The following is a 24,820-nucleotide window of genomic DNA, read 5'->3' as shown; positions in this document are numbered from 1 at the left end:
ATCCCTAAATGAACACAAAAGAATAATATGTAAATTCATAGACTTAACCGTAATTTAATCTCATGTCCCCACTTTATAATTCTTCTAACAAAATAACAAAAATAGGAAGCAAAAAGACACGTGCCTGGGCGTATAAATTGGGCAACAGAATGAGCCCAAAGAATACTACGCCATAAACATAAACTAAAACTAAAACTCCGAATCAGAAGCTGCTAATCCGTTTAAAAGGCTTTGTTTCGTTCGAAATGGACGTGCCGCCTAGTTCCGGAGCGTATCGTATCGGACTGGATGAATCGTATCGGCCTCTGCCTTCTCTGTACTTGGCCTTCTTGTCCATTTGGTTGGTCTCCGCTTGTTCTTGGACAGTGAACACCTACAAAAACCGCCATTTTCAGGTCATTTAAAAAAAAAAAAAAATGTTTTTGTTTAGTTGCTCAATTAGTTTCGTTATGTATGAATTTTGAACGTTTTTCTTGATGGATAGGTTTGATTTGTTAAAGTTTGGGTTTTTACGGTGTAGTTTGGAATCTGAGAATTTATGAGAAGGCTCCTTCATGCTCTGTTTCTGTTTGGATGATGAGGAAGTAGTTGGGAGGGAGAGAGAATTTTACTTGTTAAAATTTGGATTCGTTTTAGGATTTTTTTTTTTTTTTTTTTTGATATTCTCCTCTGTTTCGTTTATGTATGAGAAAATTAAGTTCTATAAAGGAAAATAAAAATTCGATCCACTAATTTTAAGGTGATTTTTTTTTCTTTCTATAAATGAAATTTTTTTTCATATGAAGCTAAATAACTAAGTGATGATAGATTCAATGTGAAATTATGCTGTCCTAGGCCCCGGTCAATGAATTAAGCTTTAAAGATATTTAATCGGTAGCTTTTCAACCAAATGGGGCAATAAAGTAATAAATTTCATGATTTTGTTTTGTCTTCTTTTTTTTTTTTTCTTTTTTTTAAGAAAAAATAATTTGTTGGTCTGTTGAGTATAATCACTAAGAAAGGTATGCTTCTATTTAAATTTGAAGATATTATTGGTTTGATGTAAAGGTTTTGTTTTGTGATGTTAATTTATGTACTAGAGCAGACGAATAATTTGCAGTGGATGCTCGCGTCTGTTCCGTTGATTAAAGCGTTGCAACTCACCTTGTCTTTTCTCTTCTGGTATGTTCTTATTGTTTGCAAAAGGTGAACTGTAGCTTAAATTTATTGGGAAAAAAACGAAAAACAAATAGGTAGTTCAAATTTCATTATTGTGAACACAAAATTTGGATTTTTGCACTTGTACATCATTAATTTCTACATCATTGATGGCACTGAAGTGCTAGTAGATTCCAATAGAGATGGATTAAAGCTATATTATGTCAAGGAAGGTAATTTCATTTATCAATAGGGGTCTGCTAAAATGTATGAAAATGGAGCTTATGTACTGTTGTATATGTAAGATAATATGTTTGAAATACCTTTCTAATTTATATGACTCTATTGTTGTTTAGAGCATTATATATATATGACTGACTGCTATACTAGCGATGGAGACAATTTCTTAAGTAGGTGTTGGCTAAGTTTTAAAATCGTTAGGCACATTTTGGTGGCTGCAAAATAATTATAGTCACTTCAAATTGTCTTCACATTTGGTGGCATTGCTTTGCAGGTATTCATGCTTTAATCTTCAGGTATGCTCTTTGTGGATGTCATTTGGGGTCTATGTAACTGGAGTGTTCTTTCAGACAGCTTGTTTTGTGTCCTTTTTGCTCATTTCTCATGGTTACTGCATCATGTGTGAGCATCTTTCTATAACTGAGCGTCGTACTACAGCTGCTCTTGGGTGTGTCTTTTACTTGACTCTTGTTGGTTACAGAGCTTCTGTACCTTACTTCACAGTGAGTTTCTTGGCTGGTTAATGCATTATGTTCTTAAATTGTCAGCATCTGCCACCTAATGCTGATTTGGAGTGAGAAGATAATTTATGCACAAGATACTAAGTCTCTTTTTTTTAATTTTTTAACTCACTGTGGCCCAGGTGCTTCTGCTGCTTAATTATTTTACATCATTCTATGTGATTTTCCACCATATATCCCAAAATCTCTCAGTATTGAGGGAACAATTGAGTTACATAGAGGATGAGGATGTTCATGCCCTGCATGATTCAGTGTATGCAAAGTACATGATGTTCAAGTAAGTATTGAACATAAAAAGATAAATAATTATAATTATAAGAAGAAAAGAAAAAAAGAAAATTTAAATGCATTTATGTTTCAAGGTTATAAACTGCCTGGCTTCAAAGAGAAAGGTACCGTATCTTAAACTTGGAGTGGTGTTTTCTTTTGTGCATTACAGGAAATTTCAAGCTGCAATGCAGGTGGTAGCTATGGCTGAAAGTGTGGTATGAATATTGTGATTTCATTTTCTAATTATTTATGATTTTGGATATATGGGAACATACCTTGAGAATAATTGTAATTCCCAGATATACATTAACATGGATGACTCATCAGAAACTTACTGGCTTCGCTTGCTAGTTCGAGAATGGGCACAATTCTCCATCTTTATGTACATTGGGTAAGTAGGATTTGCATGATTCTGCGAGTATGGAACATGCATATTCTTAGTGATTTATGAGTTTATCAGTTAATATTCCTCTATAATAACATGCTCATTCTTAGTGATTATTAATATATCAATCAAGCAACATTGAATCAGAAAACTCCATCCTTTGTCCTTCAGCCATGTCAATGTTGTAACTATTATTTATCTTTCCCTGTTTCCTATAGGTGGACTTTCAGGTCACAAGACTTGACACAACGTTTCTCTGTTATGCCAAGTTTGAAGTCTAAAGGGCAAAATGTGGTGCCTCCCATCTATAGTATTGTAAGTTATTTTTCATATTTGAACACACCATGGAGCTTATCTTCTGCCATAGACTAAGGGGAAAGTGATTTGCCCATCGAAATCATTAGTTCTTAATCACAGAGCATAAATTAATGGATATAGTCTTTTGAAGCTTTACGCCCTATTTTTCACATTTGAACATTCCAAGAAGCTTAGGTTCTTGTGATAGACTTTATCTTAATCACATACCATAATCTTTTAAGCCATTTGCTTAGTGTTTCATTCAGCATAAAAACCAATATTAGGATTTCAATAATTAACAATTATTATAACCTCCCAAATATAAAATAAAATATATAAGCAACTGCTCACCATTTGTTACTCATTTAAAGCTGACAAAAGTAACATATCATATGCTTTCAGACGCTAAGTGCATGTCTTAAATATCCGAACACCCACATCCACCAAGGCAGGGTAAAGTCCCATGAATCAGGAAAACATTAAAGAAATGAATGAAACAACCCATTCCTTTTAGAGATGGATTTTAAAATATTTTTTTATATCTCGTAATAATGTCGGGGTCATGTTACTGCAGGAAATGGATGCAGCAACTTTCAAAGATTTTAGCAGTCATCCATGGCACATTGGGGTGGTAAGTAGTGTAAACCTGTACGTGTGTGTGTCGACATATCTGTATAGACATTTATGCATTTATTTAATTTTTGGATAGTTTCTCAATCGTCCTTTCTTGTTAGCCTAGAACCTTTGTTCCTCTTACATCACACTTTATCCCAAAAATTTAAGTTGATAGGAAGAGGTAAATTTAATCATTTAATCAAATACTTTAATACAACATTTCACGTGTGAGCTCAAACTCCTTTTTAATAGGTGAGGCCTAACACGTAAAATATTTAATTGAAATAGAGGGTGAATGATGGAGTTAAGGTTCGAATTCAGGACCTTTGTCTCTGATACTATGTTAAATCATCATTTATCCAAAAAACTTAAACTGATAGGAAGAGATAACAGTTCAAACCCTTCAATCTTGATTTGTCCAATAATTGCAAGCTATACTTTCTTTAAAAGGGTTCATCTTTGGCTAACTTCTTCATTCAGCATTCAAAACTTTGGTTGGCATGTCTACTGAGAAGCATTTTTTGTGCTGATGCAGCCAACTTCTCCTTCATGCGATAGCTCTAAAGATGCGATTCTAGTAATAGTTCAATACCCCCATGCATATAGTCTGACAGCGCCTGATGCTTCTGCAAGCCGAGCTGGTGTTGTAACTTCTCTGACAGATCCATTTTCATGCAAGATATAACCAGCAAAATTATTCTATAGAATAGATAATAGCAGCATGCTAGCCGATGCCTATTCAAATGATATTGTAAGTGGTCTAGCGGAAGGTTTTATTTTTATTTTCAAGCTCTACACAGTTTTTTTTCTCTTTACAAAAATTCAAATGATATTGTAAGTGGTCTAGCAGAAGGGCTACAATTGCTGAAATTTTACTTCAACTTTGAGATGTATTATAATGCAATTTGAGGCGATAGAAAAATTTTGGAGTAGTTCTATGTAATATTGAATTTTCTATTCACCTTTTCATCCAAGCAGCAAATCTGTATATTTTTTTTTTTTTGTTTTGTTTTGTTTTTTTCAAATCAGTGAAGAGAAATTGAAAGAATAAGTCTTCAAATTGATTGAGTACGAAATTTGATATTTCAGTCTCTAGATTTTGTAAAGGTAAGTGAAAATTTAGAATTTCTTATGTTCTATATGAAGGAAGATTAAGTTTTCTTAATGTTTTATTGAACAAAAAATTTAAGAATTGTTTGAAAAAGGAAAAAATGAAGGGTAAATTACACTTTACTTCCACAAGTTGCATTCCATTTGCACTCATACCTCTAAATTATGCAAATTGTGACTTGGACTTTCGAACTACCAAAATATTTCAAATTACCTCTTGGGTTCGATTTAGCCATTAGTATTGACCGAAAATGTTGCATGTGAGCGGCACGTGCCGTAGAGGCATTTTTTGTGACAAATTTACCCCTGAATTGAAATGCACTGTTTTAAAATTACTTATAAAAAAATCTAGTGATGTGTGCATAAAAGTTAAAAAGAGTAGCTGATAGATAGGAAATAGTCACATTGACACCCCTTCTTTTGTAGGAGTGGGTGATTGCATCTAATTACGGGAGGGGATGACGATGTGACTATCACTTCCATTGTGAGAAAGGGTGAGCCATTCCCTTTGTTGTAAAAGAGGGGTGGCCATGGATGTAACCCCATGGAATACTGATATTATTTTATAATATTTACGTGGTGCTACTACTATTTTCTCATAAAAATTTGCATATAAAATGAATGATTATGTAGATTTTATGTTTTAGAGCTCTGATAATATATATATAGATTTTATGTTTTAGCCTCAACGATTTCCCCTCTTGGTATCAGAGCTGTAAGAGTTGTTGATTTGTGTTTCCATTAACTCCGATCTTTTACTTTCTTTGACTCATATCTCTTTCTATCAGTTATAAACCAACCACCCCGTTAGGTAACCTCGGTTGACCTATAAGTCCTGTCTTAATCCTGGGTTTAGCATCTTAGGGCATGGTGAATGATTGGTTTTAGCCAAGGGTATGTGTTGTGAGTTCTTGGAGAGGAGCCTATGATTAAAAGAGAGTTTTCGATTTTAGCTTTTGGAGATGTGGAGATCTAGTTCCTCCGCTAGCTCTAGGTCTTCGTTACCATCAGATGTTGTTAATACAGAACATTTCTCCGTTCAAGATGATAATTTTTTTAGCTTTAATAAATGGAATATTCCTAAGCTTTCTCCTAATGAAGTTTACACCACTTCTTGGATAAAATCCACTTTTAAGGCTGAATATGCTGTTAAAACCGTTGAATAGACGTTTGCTATTTCTAGTAATAATGAGAAATTTCAATTGTTTAATAAAAAGTTTGTCAATGACTTGCTTGCTAAAGGATTTAAGTTCTTGCATGTTCGATCCGTTCAAGTTGCTGTTAAACCTTTGACCAGATTAGGCATTAATGCCTCTGTTTTGTTATGTCTTCGTGATGCTAGATTCGTTAACTTTCAGACTAGTATTCTTGGTATGATACAATCTTCTTTGTTTAATGGTCCTATTCATTTTGATACATTCCGTAATTTAACTCTTGCTTTGAATGATATTGATATTCTTAAAGCTTTAACCTTGAATGTATTAACCTCTGGTTATGATATGGAAGAAGGTAGCAGACCTCTTGCTATCATCTACCGTATTTATTACAAATTATTGAAAACCAATCTAAATCCTCAAGCTGTTATTAAGAATTTTGGTAGCTCTACTGTTTTGATCCAAAGCTCTACTCAGGATGCTAATATACGAACTTCTAGAATGATTCGATGGGAAGAAATTGACCTTCCTAACGATTGGCTCTTGGAGAATGTATCTAAGCCTGCCAGAGTAGTAAACGATACCAATAATCTTGATTATATCCAGCAGTATTTAGATGGATCTGTAAAAATTAGTTTCTCCGATTTAAACCGTCCCAACAGAATTGAAAAGCCTTTATTAATCAATGAAATAAGAAATTCTTTCGCTGGCTCAACCACTTCAGAAGGTCTCCGACGAAGAGATTAAGACGTTGAAAGATTTCTTGCTCACCCTGATTTAAAACTAAAAGGTGTTTCTGATGATTTTCAAGTTTCTTCTGCTTTTTACACTACTAAGCAAACTCCTCCTCCCTCTCAAGCTGATGATGACGGAGGATCTCTTTCTCCTTCTGCCTCAGATTTTAATGCATCACTTCCTCCCCCTCATCAATTAAATGTCCTTCATGCTCCCGTTAAAGATTTCTTTTCCCAAATCGATTGGCCTGCTTGACAAAAATATTTTTCTTCAAAAGAAAACCAATTACTATGACATGCTTATCGCTCTAATTTTTCTGAAGAAGAAAGATCCATTATCAAAATCCGTTGGTCTGAAAAAATGATTGAAGCACAAAAGCATATTTTGTTTGTCAATTTTCTTCAAAACCATTGCCCCAACAATCATACCTTAAATGTTGTTAAAAAATCTTTTGTTAAAGAAAATAAAACCACTGTCAAAGCTTCTCACCCACCTCTTGAAAATCTACTAATCAAGACTTATGGAACTAACACAACTATTAAAGCCTCCCCTTTTAAAAATTATGACCCTGCTCCTGCTCATAATGAAACTAGAAAGATCATTGAGCAAAATAATTTTGTCAACCAATCCCTGCATATTATTGGCCAACAATTAGATCGTATTGAAAAGAAAAGCGACTATCCTAATACCTCTGGTGTAAAAACTGAAAAACCAATCATCTCTCTACCTGAAGAAAGAAAAAATCTCAGGCTGAGAACCACTAACCAAAAAAATGTTGACAGAATTAACAAAATGTTGAAAGATTTAAAACTAGTCAAGCTTCCAGTTTTGGACAAGCTTGTGTCCTCCAAAAAATTGATGAAACGTCTGATTCAGAAAATTTTGAATATTTTGAATATTCTCAATATCCTTCTGATTTCAACATTAAAATGATCGAAGAAAATTTCCATCTGGATCAAAGACTCCAAAGAATTTTTGATAAAACCAAACCTATTAATCTCACAAAAAATTGGTATTCAAAACCCACTCCTCCTAATTTACAGTTTGAAGAAAGATTCAATCTCAGTTTTCCGTTTCAGCTGATAAACTTTATGAATGGAACATTGATGGCTTGTCTGAACAAGAAGTGTTGAATAAAATGAATCACATGTCTATGGTCGCTACTGCTTATGTTACTAATCACAATTTAAGCCAATCAGAAGTTGTTGATTTGCTTTCTACGGGTTTTTCCGTAACGCTTCGGAATTGGTGGGATAAACACCTCACTGAAGAATCTCGAGAAACAATTAGAAAAGCTGTCAAGAAAGATGAAGATGGCTTACCAATATTTGTTGAACAACGTGGCACTGGTGAACCCAACAGTGTTAACACATTAATTTATACCATCATTAAACACTTTATTGAAACCCCTTCAAGCATCACTTCTCGCATATTTGATTTCCAGAATAATCTTCGTTGTCCTACTATGTCTGATTATAGATGGTATCAAGATGTTTTTCTTTCCCGAGTTATGGTTAGATCTAATAGTCAAAAACCCTATTGGAAAGAAAAGTTTATTGATGGATTACCTTCATTATTTGCTCACAAAGTTAAAGATGAACTCATTAACTCCAATACTGGATTGATTGAATATGAAAACTTAACTTATGGTGATTTGTTTTCTACTGTTAAAAAACTCGGTATCAAAATGTGTATTGATCAAAAAATGATAAGACAACAATTGAAGAACACTAAAAAAGCCAAATATGAAATGGATAATTTTTGTGAACAATTCGGGTTACCTCCTATGGCTCCATCAAGGAGAAATAGAAAGAAACCTGACAAAGTTTTCAAGAAAAGACCCACTCCATATTACAATAATTACAAGAAAAGAAACTTTAATAAACCCACTAAAAAATCTCCAGCTAATAAACCCAAAAAGAATACTTCCAAATTTAATAAATACTTTTTTAAAGGAAAATGTTTTAATTGCGGAAATCAGGACATTTTGCTGACAAGTGCCTTGAATCACCCAAAAAATTGAAAAAATAAATTAATGCTTTAAAAATGGATGACCATGAAATAGAAACTCTTTTTTGAATTTTGCAATCTGTAAATTCTTCTGATTCATCTGATTACGATTTTTCAGTAACTTCAAGTGACTCTGATTACCATTCTGCTAGTGAATTTTCTGATAATGATTTCAAAATTGGTTGTAATGATTATTGCTGCAAAAATGTTAAATCGTGCAATGTTCTCACAAAAACTGAAGAACAAGAAAATTTGCTAATTACTTTAATTTCAAGAATTGAAAATCCTGAACTCAAGGAAGACTACCTTAAAAAACTCAAGAACACAATGATTAAAAACGATCATAAACCTAACAATGCAAAAGTCTCTCTTAATGGAACTCTGGAACGATTTTCTAAAGAAAAATTGAAAGAAATTACTATCTCAGATTTGCAGCATGAGATTAGTAATATCAAAAAAGAAATTGTAGATTTGAAAACTGACCTCTTTACTGTTAAATCTGATAATAATGATTTAAAACAACAACTATTAATACTAAAAATTCAAAATTATTTTCAAGATCACAATTCCGATAATGAAAATGATAAGCAATCTGAGCATTCTGATGAAGCGGAATCCAGCAATAAAGTGATTTCCAATGAAGTCAAGATTATCAGTCTTATTAACAAGATTGTACCACCTAAATGGTATTCTAAAGTTCATATTGTCATTGCTCCTGATTATGCCTTTGATTCCATTACTTTAATTGATTCTGGTGCTGATTTAAATTGTATTCAAGAAGGAATAGTGCCCAGCAAATATTTTGAAAAATCCACTGAAAGGTTGAATTCTGCCAGTGGAAGCCGTTTGCAAATTAAATATGAATTAAATAGTATACATGTTTGTCAAGGTATTATTTGTTTTGATACTCTTGTTGTTGTTAGAAATATGACTGAAAAAGTTATTCTTGGTCTTCCTTTCATTTGAATGCTTTATCCTTTTTCGTTGACGAATGTGGTGTTTCAACTATTAAAATGGGTGTTGAAGTAAAATTTTATTTTGCTAACAAATTTGAAATTGATATTAGCCACCTTAACATTATCTCTGCTAAAACTAAACATTTAAATTTTTTAAAACAAGAAGTTAAATGCAAAAAGATTCTTGAACAACTTTCTGATAAATTATTGCAATTTAAAATTGCCTCTTTCAATACCCGCATCATTGATCTTGTTTGTTCTGACCTTCCTACTGCTTTTTGGCATGGGAAAAAACACATTGTTTCTTTACCTTATATTAAAATTTTTTCTGAGAATAAAATTCCCACTAAAGCCAGACCCATTCAAATGAATGCTGAAACTTTAGATTTTTACCAAAAGGAGATTGCTGATTTACTTGCCAAAGGTATCATTTGTAAGAGCAAGTTTCCTTGGTCTTGTGCTACTTTTTATGTAATGAAAAATGCTGAAGTTGAAAGAGGAACCCCTAGGCTTGTAATCAATTATAAACCACTCAATGACGTACTAGAATGGATCAGATACCCCATCCTTAATAGAAAGGATTTAGTTAGTCGCATCAGTGAGGCTATAGTTTTCTCTAAGTTCGATATGAAGTAAGGGTTTTGGCAAATCCAAATTGATGATAAAGATAGGTATAAGACTGCATTTACCACCCTGTTTGGGCATTATGAGTGGAATGTTATGCCTTTTGGTCTAAAAAATGCTCCTTGTGAATTCCAAAATATCATGAATGATATTTTCAATCCATTCAATCACTTTACTATCGTTTACATCGATGATGTTTTGATTTATTCTAAATCTGTTGATAAACACTGGAAACATTTGAATTCGTTTTTGGAAACAGTCAAACACAATGGACTTCTTGTTTCTGCTAAAAACATCAAGCTTTTCCAAACCAAAATTAGATTCCTTGGTTTTGATATTTCTGAAGGTCGGATAAGACCCATTGATAGAGCCATTCAATTTGCCGACAAATTTCCTGATATCATCATCGGTAAAAATCAGCTCGAAAGATTCTTAGGTTCTTTAAATTATATTGTAGACTTCTACAAAGATCTGAGAAAACATTGTAAACCTTTGTTCGACCGTTTGCTAAGCAATCCTCCCCCCTGGACTGACACTCACACTTCTCTTGTCAGAGAAATTAAAGCCCATGCCAAGGCTTTACCCTATCTAGGAATTCCTTCAAACAATGCTTTCAAAATTGTTGAAACTGATGCTTATGAAATTGGCTTCGGAGGTATTCTAAAACAAATTGTTTCTCTAGGATCTCCCGAACAAATTGTTTGATTCCATTCTGGATCTTGGAATAAGGCTCAAGCTAATTATAGTACCATTAAGAAAGAAATTCTTTATGTAGTTTTATGCATTACTGAATTTCAATCTGATTTGTTAAATCAAAAGTTTTTATTACGCATTGACTGTAAATCTGCTAAATATATTTTGCAAAAGGATATTGAAAATATCGCATCAAAACAAATTTTTGCCAGATGGCAAGCGATTTTAAGTGTTTTTGAAATTGATATTGAATACATTAAAGGCTCCAACAATTCTATTCCAGATTTTCTCACTCGTGAATTTTTGCAGTGCCAGCATGGCAAGCAAAAAGGACAAAGAGAAGATTGAATCCAAGCCTTTGGTCTTAAAACCAGAGACTGCCAGTTCTCCTCTGGCTACCAATTCATCTATTGCTCTAGCCAACTATTTCTCAGCTTTCAATCCCAGCCACTTACTCCAGTGCTCTCATCTCAGATTATGACCCTTTCGTCGGTTCCCAAAAAACCGCTGCTCCTTTTATTAAATACGATAAATCCTCAGTTTATATCATTCTTCCTCATTCTGAACATTTGTTTCATATTGAATTAAATCGTTCTCACATTAAATTCCCTGCTCAAATTGCTACTTCTTACTTCCCCCCTCAATTCCATTGGATTCCTGAACATCCTCAAAAAAATCTTTCTTATTACACCAAATATCCTACTCCAAACAAAATCTATCCATTTTAAACCCATTTATAGTAAGACTGAACCCCAAAAACTCATTTATCACAGTGTATATTTTGATAGAATCATTCTTGAAAAAGATTGGGGGGAACATCCCTCACAACCCAGAAAATTAGATGATTTCCCAATCCCTTTTTGCTATTACGATTATGTCAACGCCTGGTTCAAATTTATGCTCTTCCAAAATCCCAAATTTGACCACTCCTGGTTCTTAAGTTTTGATAAAGAATTCGGAGGCATTCTCCCTCTCTGGTTTTTGAACTGGTGGACAAAATTTGGTCTTATATATATAATCATTCAACTGGACCTTATTTCTCTCACCTGATTTTTGAAAAATAATATCCACTAGGACTAGGAGGACACTAGAAGAACACAGGAAAGCACCGAACATTTTCCATTATCTTTTGTTATAAGTGAAAAGTCTTCCGTTGTAGACTATCTTCAAAGATGATGAAATCTCTAAGTTTTGTTTCTTGTGGAATAAGACTGGGAGGCAAACCATTGAGTAAATTACCAATTAATTGATTTCATTGGGGCCTTATAACTAAAATAAATCAAAAGCAATTGAACCTTGAGCAAAAGTATTACTCTTGTATTTGATAAAACGTAACAGTGGTACAAGAAGAGTATATATACACTGTTTGTATAATCAGTAAAAAGGAGGGAATAACTATTCTAAGCAAATATAATTTATAGTGATACTATTGCAATCTCATACGATTGTGTGATTACATGAGAGATTATATACACATGAAATTCTTTCCATAGTAAGATCATATTTGCATATCTTTGGATTCTTCAATATCTTTTCCTTCATCTGCTTCACTGACTGCTGGAGATATGCAATCAGTGGGATGCTTGGCAGCTACAGGATCTTTGGCTTGATGAGTGTGATTTGTGCATACTTGGGAAGATTTGATTTGTATGGTTGTGTCCTCTTGGAGGGCTATGATATGGTGTTTAACATCCCCCTGCAAGCTAATGGGTGGGGAGCATACCCTTAGCTTGTCACGAAGAAACAAGAATTTGTTGGTAGTGAGACCTTTGGTGAATATGTTTGCAAGTTGATCAAGCGTGGGGAGATAGCAAGTGATCACATCTTTGTTGACAATGAGAGCCAAATATTGCATATTTGAGCCCCTTAATTTGCATTTGTTAATCCTTTAGCTATGTTATAATCTGATGTCTATTTTTATTGGGTTTAATATTTTAATTGTTTTACTTCTTTTCAATGTGTGGAGTGATTCTTGGATACCTTTTGTGATTCAAGGATACACTTGATGATTTAAGATAATTTCACATAATTGATTGCTTGATTTTATTTGCCTAAATAATTGGATATCCCTTGTGATTTGTTCTACGGATACATTTGGTGTTTAAATTAAGATTGGATATCTTTTGTGATTTACGGATACATTTGATGATTTAATTGATATTGGATTCCTCTTGTGATTTGTGCAATAAATGGATACATGGGATAATTTTGATTAATTGTTTGAAGCATAGTAAAACATATATAAGATTTTAATTGTGAGAGCTTCAGATTAATTTGATAAACATGGAAGTATGTTGTTATGATTCGGTGAGTGTGAATTCCCAAACCTTAGTGTTTTATCTCTTAGTTTATTTTATTTAGCTTATGTTTAGTCTTTTAAATTCTTAAAACCAAAATTCAAAACCTCTGTGGGTTCGACCTCGCACTTGCAATCTATTATATTGCAAACGATTCGTGCACTTGCGAGTATTAAAATTTGCACAACACCAACCTAAGGGTGTGGGTGTCTACTTAAGCTATTGATCTCCCTAAGCAACGAATTATGCATGGTGTCTACTCTAATTCTTTTATTTCTTAAAGGATTCAGCATGAGTGTCTACTAAGTTGTTCTTTAAGAAAGCATAAATCTGTGAAAATCGACAAATACATGAAACCTAGGGCATGGGTGTCTACTCTCGGTTTTCCATGTTGATTTGCCCAAGAACCCGTGAGGAATTCTTTTGTTACTCTATTAAGCACAGGACTCGATCATCCAAATTGACTTAAATAACTAATCCATACTGCATGCATATATTGATCAGGCATACACATATGAAGAATTCAATAAAACATGAATTAATCAAGTTAAACATCACAGTATGATTATTACAAAGGTGCCAATATTGAAATATTAAATAAACATAATTAGGGCTTCAATCTAGCCCTACTAAGAAGTTTAGTTACACATGAGCTTGATGTTAAACATCTTCATAAAATAAAATAGAAGGAAAAGAATAAACCCGAAACTTGAGCTTGAAGAGCCTCCAATTCTTCTCCTTGAAATTGTGTATATATTCTATAGGCTTAAGGGTCTATTTATAGGCCTCAGGAACACTCTAGAAACCCTAAGAATCGTAGCTTTTACGTCCTAGTTTGCCTAGGGTTTTGAAAACCCTAGTTGGGGTGAAAAAGGGCACTTTCCGGAATAGGGCTGTTGCTGCCTTGCTTTTCACGCGTGGGTGCGCTCTATCGCGGCCCGTTTGTGCTCGATCGCAAGTCTACGATCGAGCCTTCTTCTTGTGTGCACGAGCACAAGCTTGTGCTCCTCTTGGCTTGGACCTCTCTGGAAGTGTGCTCGAGCGCAGGTTTAGTGCGATTGATCGCACTATCAGAACTTTTAGTTTTTTCCAAAGTTGCTCTTTAAGCCCGATACTTCCAGAAATGCTTCATTTTCTTCCCAAAACCTATAAAACAAAGAAAACACATAAAACAAATAAAATAGCACAAACTAACAAAACTAAGGATTAACAAATATAAGTTAAGGGCTAAAATATGAATATTTTGGCACTTATCACACCCCCAAACTTACATATTGCTAGCCCCTTAGCAATATGAAACTAAAAACAAAATGAAAAACATAAAACAACAAGATAAATCCATCTTTCGTGGGATGTACGATTGCATTTAGCATATGCAACAAGCCTTTTAAACCCCTAGGAATTCCCTAGAGGACGAGTGAAGTTATTCGAGGGTGTTTCAGGAATGTTACCCACAAACATTATGCACAAGTTCATGTTATCCAAAACTCAAGTGTCACTCAAAACCATGATTTTTATTCACTAGCAAGCTTAAAAAGATAAACTCCATCTTCACAATGAATTGGAATTCTAAAGCCTAAATACTTACAAAAGATAGGCTAAGGCATCACAAGTTCGAAACAGTGCAAAGTGAACTAGCACACAAATATGAAGCTTCCAATTATTTCCAATGTGCAATGTCTCAATATCTCAAAGTTCACTGAAATCCTCATTAGAATGAATAACTATGGCATAACTTTTCTTTTTCTTCCTTTTTTTTTTTTTTTTTTTTTTTTTTTTTTTTGTTTAGTCAGGCTGTGCATGTTTGGTTCCCCTTAAGCTTTTTAATTGACCATTGTAACGAGTGTTAAGTCAATGACTCCCACACCAGGTGGTTTTAGGGCATTAGGTGTAAAACACCCCTAAGAACTTACTAACTCGAGTCAAAAGGCTACGAAACCAAACTAACCATGCATTAACCAAATCAAAATTCTTCACCTTTTGACGTAAACACTCAATGCTTTGAGGCAATAGGTCCAGTTAATTAGTGAAAAGCTTATTGATGATCATTTTTTTTTTTTTTTTATATATATGCCAAAGTATACATCTGATAAATCATCTAGTTTCACCCAAGACATAGAAAACACACACATTAGACTTTCATGTCATGCCCCATAAATTATGTGGTAATGTGCTTGTGTAAGATCAGATCAAAGATGTGAATTCTCAACTGCCTAAAGCAAGTTACCAAACTGAAAAACTTTATCATCAGATCATGTGTTCAAAATTGTAAGCTCACCAATGCAATCAAATCACAATTCTTTTAGATCAACCAAATTTTTAAGACAAACATGAACATGCATTTTTTATTTTTTATTTTTTTATTTTTTTAAAAATTAGGATCAAGTGTGTGTAAATGTGTCTCCCATAGCCCCAAACTTAAATTACACATTGTCCCTAATGTGTGTAAAACATGGAAAGATCTTACCTAGGAGATGGACGAAACTGTCTAGAATAGCATGGCTTGTACCACACCTCCAAACTTGGACATAAGCACACTTGTTCCTGAAAAGCAAAACACTCAACAAATATAAAGGAAACTATAAGAAACTAAAGATAATCATAAAAATAAACTGAAAAACAAATCAAAAAAATAACAAGATAAACTGTGGGGTGCCTTCCATGAGCGCTAAGTTTAACGTCTTCAGCCAGACTATTGTCCTCCTCTCACTGCTGTCCCGAAGAAGATGCCCCTAAAGGTTGTGGCAAACGGTTTAAAACGGATCGCTGTAGTTCTCCTTGTGTCTGTAGTAGCTCTCCTTGTTTTTGTAGCAGTTCTTCTTGTTTTGCTAATCTCTGATATGCCTGGACCTTCTCCTCCCGGGCCTCCCGTCTTTGATTCACCAGCTCAGGACGGAGTTCTGCCATCTCTTTAATGATGGAACGATATTGTGCAGCGCCCATAGTGACAGTCTCCTCCTCCTCTTCCGCTTCTTGCTTAGCTGCAGGGTCATCTACTTCCATAGGCTCCTCCTCAAACTCTTCCGCCTCGGCTGCTAGTGCTTGAGGTATCCTTGGCATGTGTAAACAACTTTCATTCCATTGTCTTATGCCAAACCACAGGGTCGTGGTGATTGGTCCATCTTCGGAGGTGCCCTTTATGCCCTTTTTCCGAAGTATGTGAGTGAGTAAAAATGGAAAGGGCAACCCCCATGAGTTGGTATTCACAGTTCCGCCTAAATGCACCCCACTCCCAAACTTGTGAATCTGGCTCCTGATGATCGTAGGAATGGAACACCGAAAACCTTTAAGAAAGGTGTAAAGTGTTCGGAGGAACAGATCTCGCCTTTGAGTTTTGTGTCTGATAAGTGCCGAATGTTGCATATTCAAGCCCTTTAATTTACATATGTTAATTCATTAGCATTGTTATTTGTTTGATTTTTTTTTGTTTTTATGTTTCAGGTCTCATTTGACAAACCATTGGAAATTGGGCTTAAAAGGACAAAAAGCTGAGCATTTTGGATTTAGGATCGAGCGCAGCACTCTTGGGATCAAGCGCACCTGCGCTCGAGCGTCTGCGGCCAAGGATTGAGCGCATGCCTGCGCTTGCGCGCATATCAGCTAGGCTCGAGCGCAGTACGCTCGAGCGCACATAATCTTGGATCGAGCGGACACGGGCATACAATGCACGGCAAGAATCCTTTTCCAGCTTGGACTTGGTTTTCAGTCTCCCAATTGGACTGAGAGACTGACTTCCGATTTTCTGGGGATTTCTAGGGTTTTAGGGTTTTCCAAATCCCTATAAATAGGGCTCTAAACATTGTAAACAAACACACCGCCTCTTAGAGCTAAAATTTCAGTAAATTGTTTGTGGAGCCTCGAAGATCATGAGCAGCTAAACCCATTGTGGGGTATTGATGTAGCCCTTTCCAAGCACAATGGTTTGATTGTATTTAATTTCTAGTTTTTTTTATTTATGCATGTTGATTGTATAACTCTAAGGATTGCTACAATTGATTTTTGTTCTTCATATTAAATGCAATTGTTCTTTAATTCCAATTCAATATTAGTAAAATCTTTATCTTGTCTTAGAAATTATTTTACTATTATTGAACTCAAATCATTCTTATTTTCTGTGATTGTAAGAATGATGGTTATACAATGGTTCTTAATTGGCATGCAATCAATAGGGATAGATAGACCATACCTAGGAAAGACGGATCGTACTACACCCTAGTTTAGTGTAATTTAGGTAGACGATCTGTGCCAACCGAAGATGGGTTATGCTATTCCGTTGAGTGTATGAATTTATTTTCATGTGTTTTTGTTGTTTAAATTATAACATGCATAGATTGAATTGCTAGAATTAAATATGGTTAACCATTGATATGCGGATTGTGGTGAAGTCAATACCCTGCTCTCTCTCTCATATATTTACTTCCTTTATTTTTGTTTATTTTATGCACTTTAAATTCACACAAACAAATCATTCTCTTTTAATTAAGTTAATCTTAATCTTTCAAATTTTGATAATTAAACCCCTGCAGTCCTTGAGGTTCGACACCCTCAATATAGCCTTATCCTACGGGATTCGTCCTATTGCGAGTGGTTATTTTTATTATTGATATTTTTGGTCACAAAAATACCACATTAATTTTTTGGCGCCGTTGCCCGGGACTGCTTAATGGTCTCATTATCTAAATTTAATGATTAATTTTAGCTTAATAATTTATTTTTCTGTTTTAAGTTGCTAATTTTAATTCTGTTGTGTTTGGTTATTATTTTTTTTAGAATTTTCAAACAGGTCCGTAGCTGCCTTCGCTGTGACTGCGATCGAGCACAGATCGTGTGCGATTGAGCGCACAGACGCACTCCAGCAGGATCCAAGCTAGCAGCGCTCGAGCCCCCTACTCCTGCGCTCGCACCCATCTGCGGCAGTACGCTCGAGCGCACCCTGCCGTGCGATCGAGCGCACTTGCGGCAACCTGCATCCAGTCCCTGAGTGCATTTAAGGCCATTTGTGAGCTTTGTTTGTTTTCTGTTTTAGCTTAATTTATTTTATTTTTTCTATTCTGTTTAGTTTCTGTTTAGTTTTTGCTAGGTCACCGTTCTTTGTCTTTTCCATTAATTTCTTGCGACCTTGAAATTGAACGCACTTTTTGACGAATTAGATCCCAAAGGACCCCTAATTTGCAAGAAGAGCGTTCCACTGAGAGCATAGGAGACGGTAATCATGTAGCTTTGCAAGATCATTACCTGCCTACCACTTACACTACTCCCACATGTCTCTGGTTGCCAGAAATTACGGCAACCCATTATGAAATTAAGCTCAGCACTATACGAAGTTTACCTTCTTTCCTAGGGCTTAGCATTGAAAATCCTTATGACTTCCTCAGTGATTTTGAAGGAATTTATGATACCACTAAAATGAATGGATTCAATGAGGATGCTCTAAGGATGCGTCTTTTTCCTTTCTCCCTCAAGGAAAAAGCCAAACATTGGTTCCAATCCTTAACACCTAACTCTATTACTTCTTGGGCTCAATTACAACAAGAATTTCTTAAAAAGTATTTTCCAATAGGAATGACCAATGATACTAGGAGAGCCATTACTACCTTCTCCTAGTATGAGGGAGAAGATTTCCATGAGACATGGGATAGACTGCAGAGCTTACTTAGATCTTGTCCACACCACGCTGTCCCAAAATGGCAGCTAGTGCAGTGTTTTTATGATGGCCTGACCGAGTCCAATAGAAAAAAGGTGAATGGATGATGTGGGGGAACATTCATGTTAAAAAGCAAAGATGAAGCATGGTCTATGTTTGAAAACTTGAGTAAGAATTCTCTTCAGCAGGTTTCCACCAGGCGGAGGGAACCAGCACCTAAAGCACTCAAGACAGAGAGTTTGTATGAAGCAGGCCATTCAGCAAACATGGCCAACCAAGTGGTCGAGGCTATCACTAAGAAGCTAGATCAAGTTCTATTGACTGCTAGTTTTGCTCCTAATGCTGCTCACACACACACACTGAATCATGCTCATTCTGTTCCAGTCCTATGCATCAGGTAAATAACTGCCCTGTTACTGGAAATTATACTGATATTGCAAATGAGTAGGTTAATGCAGCTTTCTCCAGATGGGGTAATGATCCATACTCCAATACCTACAACCCCGAGTGGAGAAATCATCTAAATTTCTCGTGGAAGAATTCAAATTCGGGCAACTCACCCCCAGTGCCACACAATCAAGCTCAATCCAACAGGTAGCCCTACCAACCTCATTCCACTTACTGGCCTCCACAGCAGCAGTACCAGTCTCCCTCAGAGTCTAATTTTGAGGATAAGATTATAAAAGCAGTGAATGAGCTGACCAGCGAGATAAAGCAGTCAGTCAAATCTCAAGAGGAAATAGTCAACTCACATTCCCAATCCATTGCCAAGCTAGAAGCTCAAGTCGGACAACTTGCCAACACCATCAACAGAAGGGACGAAGGAAAGCTTCCGAGTCAGCCGGTGGTAAACCCTAAGGGGCACTACATGGTAGATGAGGGCACTTTATACCATCAGCAAGCCATCACCACTTTGAGAAGCGGCAGAATAGTTGACAATCATGTAGAGGAGAAGAAGGAGGAGCACACGGAAGCTGCACAGAATCTGCAGAATGATAAATGCAGGCAAGTAAGCAAAGAGGCTTCGTCATCAACAGCACCCACTCTAGAGATCCCATATGAGCCACGGGCCCCCTTCCCAGAACGTCTCAAGGCACCTTCCCACTTTGGGAAACAAGGAGAGAAAATACAAGGAATGATGGAGATGTTCAAATAGGTAAAAATCAATCTTCCCCTTCTTGATGCCATTGCACAAGTGCCTGCCTATGCCAAGTTCCTTAAAGACTTGTGTACTCAAAAGAGGAAGACTAGAAATAACATCCCCAAGAAAGTCCTTCTGACTGAGCAAGTGAGTTCCCCGATTAAGCACAACACTCCTCCGAAGTTCAAGGACCCCGGGGCTCCTACAATTTCATGCGTCATCGAAAAAAGGGAGATTGATAAAGCACTCTTAGTTCTGGGAGCTGGTGTAAATTTACTTCCATATTCAGTATATCAGCAGCTCGGCCTAGGGGAGTTGAAGCCCACCACAGTGATTCTGCAACTAGCTGATCGTTCGATCAAGAAGCCTAGAGGGATTGTAGAAGATGTGATCATCCAGGTGGATAAATTTTTCTTCCCAGTTGACTTTTTAGTGCTTGATATTGAGCCTGTACCCAATCCTGAGAAGCTGGTTCCTGTCATCCTTGGGCGTCCGTTCTTAGCCACAGCAAACGCCTGTATCAACTGTCGAACTGGAGTCATGGAGATCTCATTTGGCAATATGAATGTTCATTTGAATATCTTTACTGCATTTCAGCATGCTCCTGATCAGAATGAGTGTTTCTTTTTGGACAGCATTGAAGAATATGTAGAAGATTCACTACCTAGTCTTCTGACAGAGGATCCAGTGTAAGCCTATTTGACTTACTTCGACTTTGAAGAGTTCAACACCGACCAGTACATCAAAGAGGTCCTTGAATTGCTAGAAACTGCTGCAAGTGCAGATTTCCATCCATGGAGAGTAGTAAAGGAGCCCCTCCCTGTGACATTAAGCACTCCTCATGTTCCTTCTCTACTGTCTCCACCAAAACTTGAGTTGAAACCCCTGCCAGAAAAGCTCAAGTATACATTTCTCGGATCTAACAACACTCTGCCGGTCATCATTGCTTCCGATCTTCAAAAGGACCAAGAGGATAGTCTGCTAGCAGTTTTAAAGGAGCATAAAGAGGCCATTGGATGGACCGTGGCAGATTTGAAAGGCATCAACCCCTCCATCTGTATGCACCGGATCCATTTGGAAGAAGATGAAGGAGGTAGTAATGAAAGAGGTAGTCAAGTTACTTGATGCAGGCATCATCTACCCTATCTCAGATAGCAAATGGGTGAACCCCACTCAAGTGGTTCCAAAGAAATCAGGCATCACCGTCGTTGAGAATTCTACTGGAGAATTGGTTCCACAGCGCACAACCACGGGATGGTGTGTCTACATTGACGACCGGAAGCTCAATTCCCATACCAAGAAGGATCACTTCCCCCTCCCATTCATTGATCAAATTTTGGAGCGTCTTGCTGGTCAAAGTTACTATTGCTTCCTTGATGGCTACTCTGGGTATAATTAGGTTGCAGTTGATCCCCAAGACCAAGAGAAGACGACATTCACATGTCCATTCGGCACCTTTGCTTACCGACGCATGCCCTTCGGGTTATGCAATGCACCTGCCACATTCCAAAGATGTATGATGTCTTTCTTCTCTGACATGGTGGAGAAATTCTTGGAGGTATTTATGGATGATTTTTCTGTTTTTGGATCTTCTTTTGATAAATGTCTCCATAATCTGTCACTTGTGCTTCAACGTTGCAAAGAAACTAACTTGATTTTAAGCTGGGAGAAGAGCCACTTCATGGTACAGGAAGGTATAGTTTTGGGCCATATAGTGTCCAAAAGAGGTATTGAGGTGGATTGGGCCAAAGTTGAGCTCATTGAAAATTTACCACCACCCACCTCAGTGAAGCAGATCCGTTCTTTCCTAGGGCACGCCGGCTTCTATCGTCATTGCATCAAAGACTTCGGTAAAATTTAAAGGCCCTTATGTAACTTGCTTGCTAAGGACGTCCCTTTTCACTTTGATGAAGCATGTCACAACGCATTCCAGCAGCTCCAGTCTCTATTATCTTCTGCTCCCATCATGCAGCCGCCTAACTGGTCTTTGCCCTTTGAGATTATGTGTGATGCATCTGACTATGCTGTGGGTGCAGCTTTGGGACAACGGGTAGGCAAGCTTCCTCATGTCATTTATTATGCTAGCAAGACTTTAATAGATGCTCAAGTCAATTACACAACCACTGAGAAAGAATTGCTAGCTGTGGTATTTGCTCTGAATAAATTCCGCTCATATCCTCTGGGATCAAAGGTTATAATTTTTTCTGATCATGCTGCTCTGCGACATCTGCTGGCCAAGAAGGAAACAAAGCCTCGGTTGATCCACTGGATACTACTTCTGCAAGAATTTGATATTGAGATTCAGGACAAGAAGGGTACTGAGAATGTTGTTGCTGACCATTTGTCACGAATTTTATTTGAGACACCCCAGCCGGTTCGTGTTCATGACTCTTTCCCAGATAAGCAACTATTGGAAATTACTCCGAGAAATCCGCCGTGGTATGCTGATATTGTAAATTATCTAGCTACAGGTCGGATTCCATCTCATTGGTCTAAGTAAGATAAGGACCGCTTCTTCAAGCAAGTTCAATTCTATTATTGGGAGGATCCGGAGTTGTTCATGTATTGTGCTGATCAGATCATCCGACGTTGTGTTCCTGAGAGTGAATTCTCCAGTATTCTCACATTCTGTCACTCTCTAGCATGTGGAGGACATTTCAGTGCCAAGAAGACAGCAGCCAAGGTTCTACAATGCGGATTCACATGGCCCACCTTGTTCAAAGATGCCTATGAATTTTGCCGAGCTTGTGAGAGATGTCAACGCCTGGGAGTTATGTCTCGGAGGGACATGATGCCATTGAACCCCATCCTCATTGTCGAGATTTTAGATGTCTGGGGTATCGACTTCATGGGACCCTTCCCACCCTTTTGTGGGTTTGTGTACATTTTGGTCGGGGTGGATTATGTCTCTAAGTGGGTAGAAGCCATTGCCATAAAGACCAATGATCATAAGGTTGTGGTAAAGTTCCTTCAAGCCAACATTTTTAGCAGATTTGGTACTCCTCGGGCCATCATCAGTGATGGAGGTAGACACTTTTGCAACCGGTTTTTCAAAGCTTTGCTTCTCAAGTACTCCGTCACACATAAGGTAGCCACTCTGTACCATCCTCAAACAAGTGGCCAAGTGGAAGTGTCTAACTGGGAGATTAAGCATATTCTGCAGAAGATGGTTAGGCCAGATCGCAAGGATTGGTCCTTGCGCCTCAATGATGCACTATGGGCCTACCGCACAGCTTACAAAACTCCAATTGGAATGTCTCCTTATAGACTGGTATATGGCAAGGCATGTCACCTTCCTGTGGAATTAGAACACAAGGCTTTGTGGGCAATCAAGCAGTTTAACTTCGACATGCAAGCAGTAGGTCCCCACCGGAAACTTCAGTTGATAGACTTGGAGGAGTTGCGGCAAGATGCATACGATAGTGCTCGCCTTTATAAGGAGCGGACTAAGGCTTTTCATGACCGACATATCTTGCCCAAGACGTTTGTACCGGACCAGAAAGTATGGCTCTTCAATTCCAGACTCTGGGTTTTCCCTAGAAAGCTTCGTTCAAGGTGGGACGGGCCTTTCATAGTCACCTCGGTGTCACCCCATGGCGCCGTCGAAGTACGGGACCCAAAGGATGGCACTCTGTTCAAGGTCAACGGTCAAAGGTTGAAGCCTTGCATCCAGAACTTCGAGCCAGGTACAGACGTGGAATCCGTCAATTTGACGGATCCCGTCTACTTTTTTTATTAAGGCACTGGCACCCTAGGCTTGAGCTCACTCACTATGCGCTCGATCCCAGAACACGGGCCTGCGCTCGAGGCCACTACGAGTGGGATCGAGCACAGACGCTCCTCATTGACTCACACACTTGCACACATGAGCTCGAGCGCACCTCTAGGAGTGCTCGAGCGTACTCCCGGCCATCCTTTTCACCCTCTGCGCAAGTGCGATCGAGCGCACGCTAGTGCCACTCGAGCGCACTCGTTCAGAGGTCTCAAGTGACCTTTTTAGGTCACATCCCCCCCTTTATTTCCCCATTTTCCCCCCTCTAGCGCCGAGTCCCCCACGCACCCACACACCTCCTACAACCATCGCACTGACATAGCCCCCACCAACTCTCCCCCCGCCACCAATCACCACTGCGCCACCACCGTCCTTCCCTACCACCGCCGAAACACCCAACGCCACCCCCACTTCCCTTTTTTTCCCCCCCATCCACTTTTCTCTCCCCCATCCCACTTTCCCCAAAACACCCATCGTGACCCATCTTTTTCATTTTTTTGTGACAATCACAGTCCGTGGGTACACAGACTGCTCTGTGTTGTGTTTGCTTCTTTTTACAAGGGGCTTGATAGCACCTCAAGGGAGATTTCCACATCTGCCTTTTTGGAGTGCCCACCAAGTGCTCGACGAATTGCCTCAACCAAGCAGCATGATGCTTTAGGCCCTTGCTTCCACATCCCGGTCTTCCCCCGTTCGGGATACCACCCCAGAGGCCCCATCCCAGCCATTACCTCGCCGTGGGAAGCAACGAAAGCTCATATTGGAGACATCCTTTGCCATTGATACTGTCTTCCAAAGCCTTCAAGCAACAAAGTGGGCAGTCAAAGAATGTAGACGACGCGGCCTCACCGCCCTGTTCCAGCCAGTCAGCCCCGTTGCTTACGAAGGGCTGGTCCGGGAATTTTATGCCCATCTCACCTTTGACTGTACTCGGCCAGGCATCCTCTCTTCATCAGTGGCGGGCATGGACGTTGAGCTGACCACTGAAGACATTGCTGCTGTTTTGTAATGTTCTCATGATTGCCCGTCTGATATTTTGGCTCAGGATGGCTCCCTTCGGTACTGTGACCTACCGACTGATCTCACACTGCAATTTATTGTGGATGACATCTACCGCGGCAGCTACACCGATGACCTCCGCAACTCTCCAAGGAAGGTCCTGCTACCTTCCCACCTGTGGTTCGTGGACTTCATTTTGCAGCGGAATGTGTGTCCCTTT

The 24,820-nt window shown here is 37.8% G+C and overlaps 2 protein-coding genes across 3 annotated transcripts; both read left to right on the top strand.

Annotated features, from left to right (window-relative positions):
• Positions 1-183: 183 nt before the first annotated feature.
• On the top strand, positions 184-4,439 carry LOC132188240 (uncharacterized). Of its 2 annotated transcripts, none has more exons than XM_059602656.2 (9): positions 184-395; positions 1,085-1,161; positions 1,652-1,673; positions 2,021-2,175; positions 2,338-2,383; positions 2,468-2,559; positions 2,772-2,868; positions 3,425-3,481; positions 4,001-4,439. In XM_059602656.2, the coding sequence occupies exons 1-9, from the start codon at positions 246-248 to the stop codon at positions 4,148-4,150; spliced, it is 846 nt and encodes a 281-aa protein (XP_059458639.1). In that variant the 5' UTR covers positions 184-245; the 3' UTR covers positions 4,151-4,439. The 2 variants fall into 2 exon arrangements, with proteins under 2 accessions (XP_059458639.1, XP_059458638.1); XM_059602655.2 differs by having other exon boundaries at positions 1,652-1,880.
• A 15,117-nt stretch (positions 4,440-19,556) lies between these two features.
• Positions 19,557-22,329, top strand: LOC148584954 (uncharacterized). Its single transcript, XM_088517607.1, has 6 exons — positions 19,557-19,773; positions 20,119-20,181; positions 20,263-20,385; positions 20,551-20,886; positions 20,981-21,218; positions 21,693-22,329. Exons 1-6 carry the CDS (start codon positions 19,557-19,559, stop codon positions 22,327-22,329), a joined length of 1,614 nt encoding a protein of 537 aa, XP_088373733.1.
• The last annotated feature ends 2,491 nt before the right edge of the window (positions 22,330-24,820 follow it).

Source organism: Corylus avellana, chromosome 6 (assembly GCF_965113065.1).
Source record: "Corylus avellana chromosome 6, dhCorAvel1.hap1.2, whole genome shotgun sequence".
In the NCBI taxonomy this organism is placed as follows: domain Eukaryota; kingdom Viridiplantae; phylum Streptophyta; class Magnoliopsida; order Fagales; family Betulaceae; genus Corylus; species Corylus avellana.
The sequence above is the reverse complement of the archived record's forward strand: the minus strand, read 5'-3'. Positions and strand labels throughout refer to the sequence as shown.

Excerpts from the sequence above, each read along its gene's own strand:
- LOC132188240 (XM_059602655.2), top strand. The coding sequence starts at position 246 with ATGGACGTGCCGCCTAGTTCCGGAGCGTATCGTATCGGACTGGATGAA. Across the intron at positions 396-1,084 it reads ACAAAAACCGCCATTTTCAG|ACGAATAATTTGCAGTGGAT; the intron begins GTCATTTAAAAA and ends GTACTAGAGCAG. Across the intron at positions 1,162-1,651 it reads ACCTTGTCTTTTCTCTTCTG|GTATTCATGCTTTAATCTTC; the intron begins GTATGTTCTTAT and ends ATTGCTTTGCAG.
- LOC148584954 (XM_088517607.1), top strand. The coding sequence starts at position 19,557 with ATGGTAGATGAGGGCACTTTATACCATCAGCAAGCCATCACCACTTTG. Across the intron at positions 19,774-20,118 it reads ACGGGCCCCCTTCCCAGAAC|TATATCAGCAGCTCGGCCTA; the intron begins GTCTCAAGGCAC and ends TTCCATATTCAG. Across the intron at positions 20,386-20,550 it reads AGTCATGGAGATCTCATTTG|AGTTCAACACCGACCAGTAC; the intron begins GCAATATGAATG and ends TCGACTTTGAAG.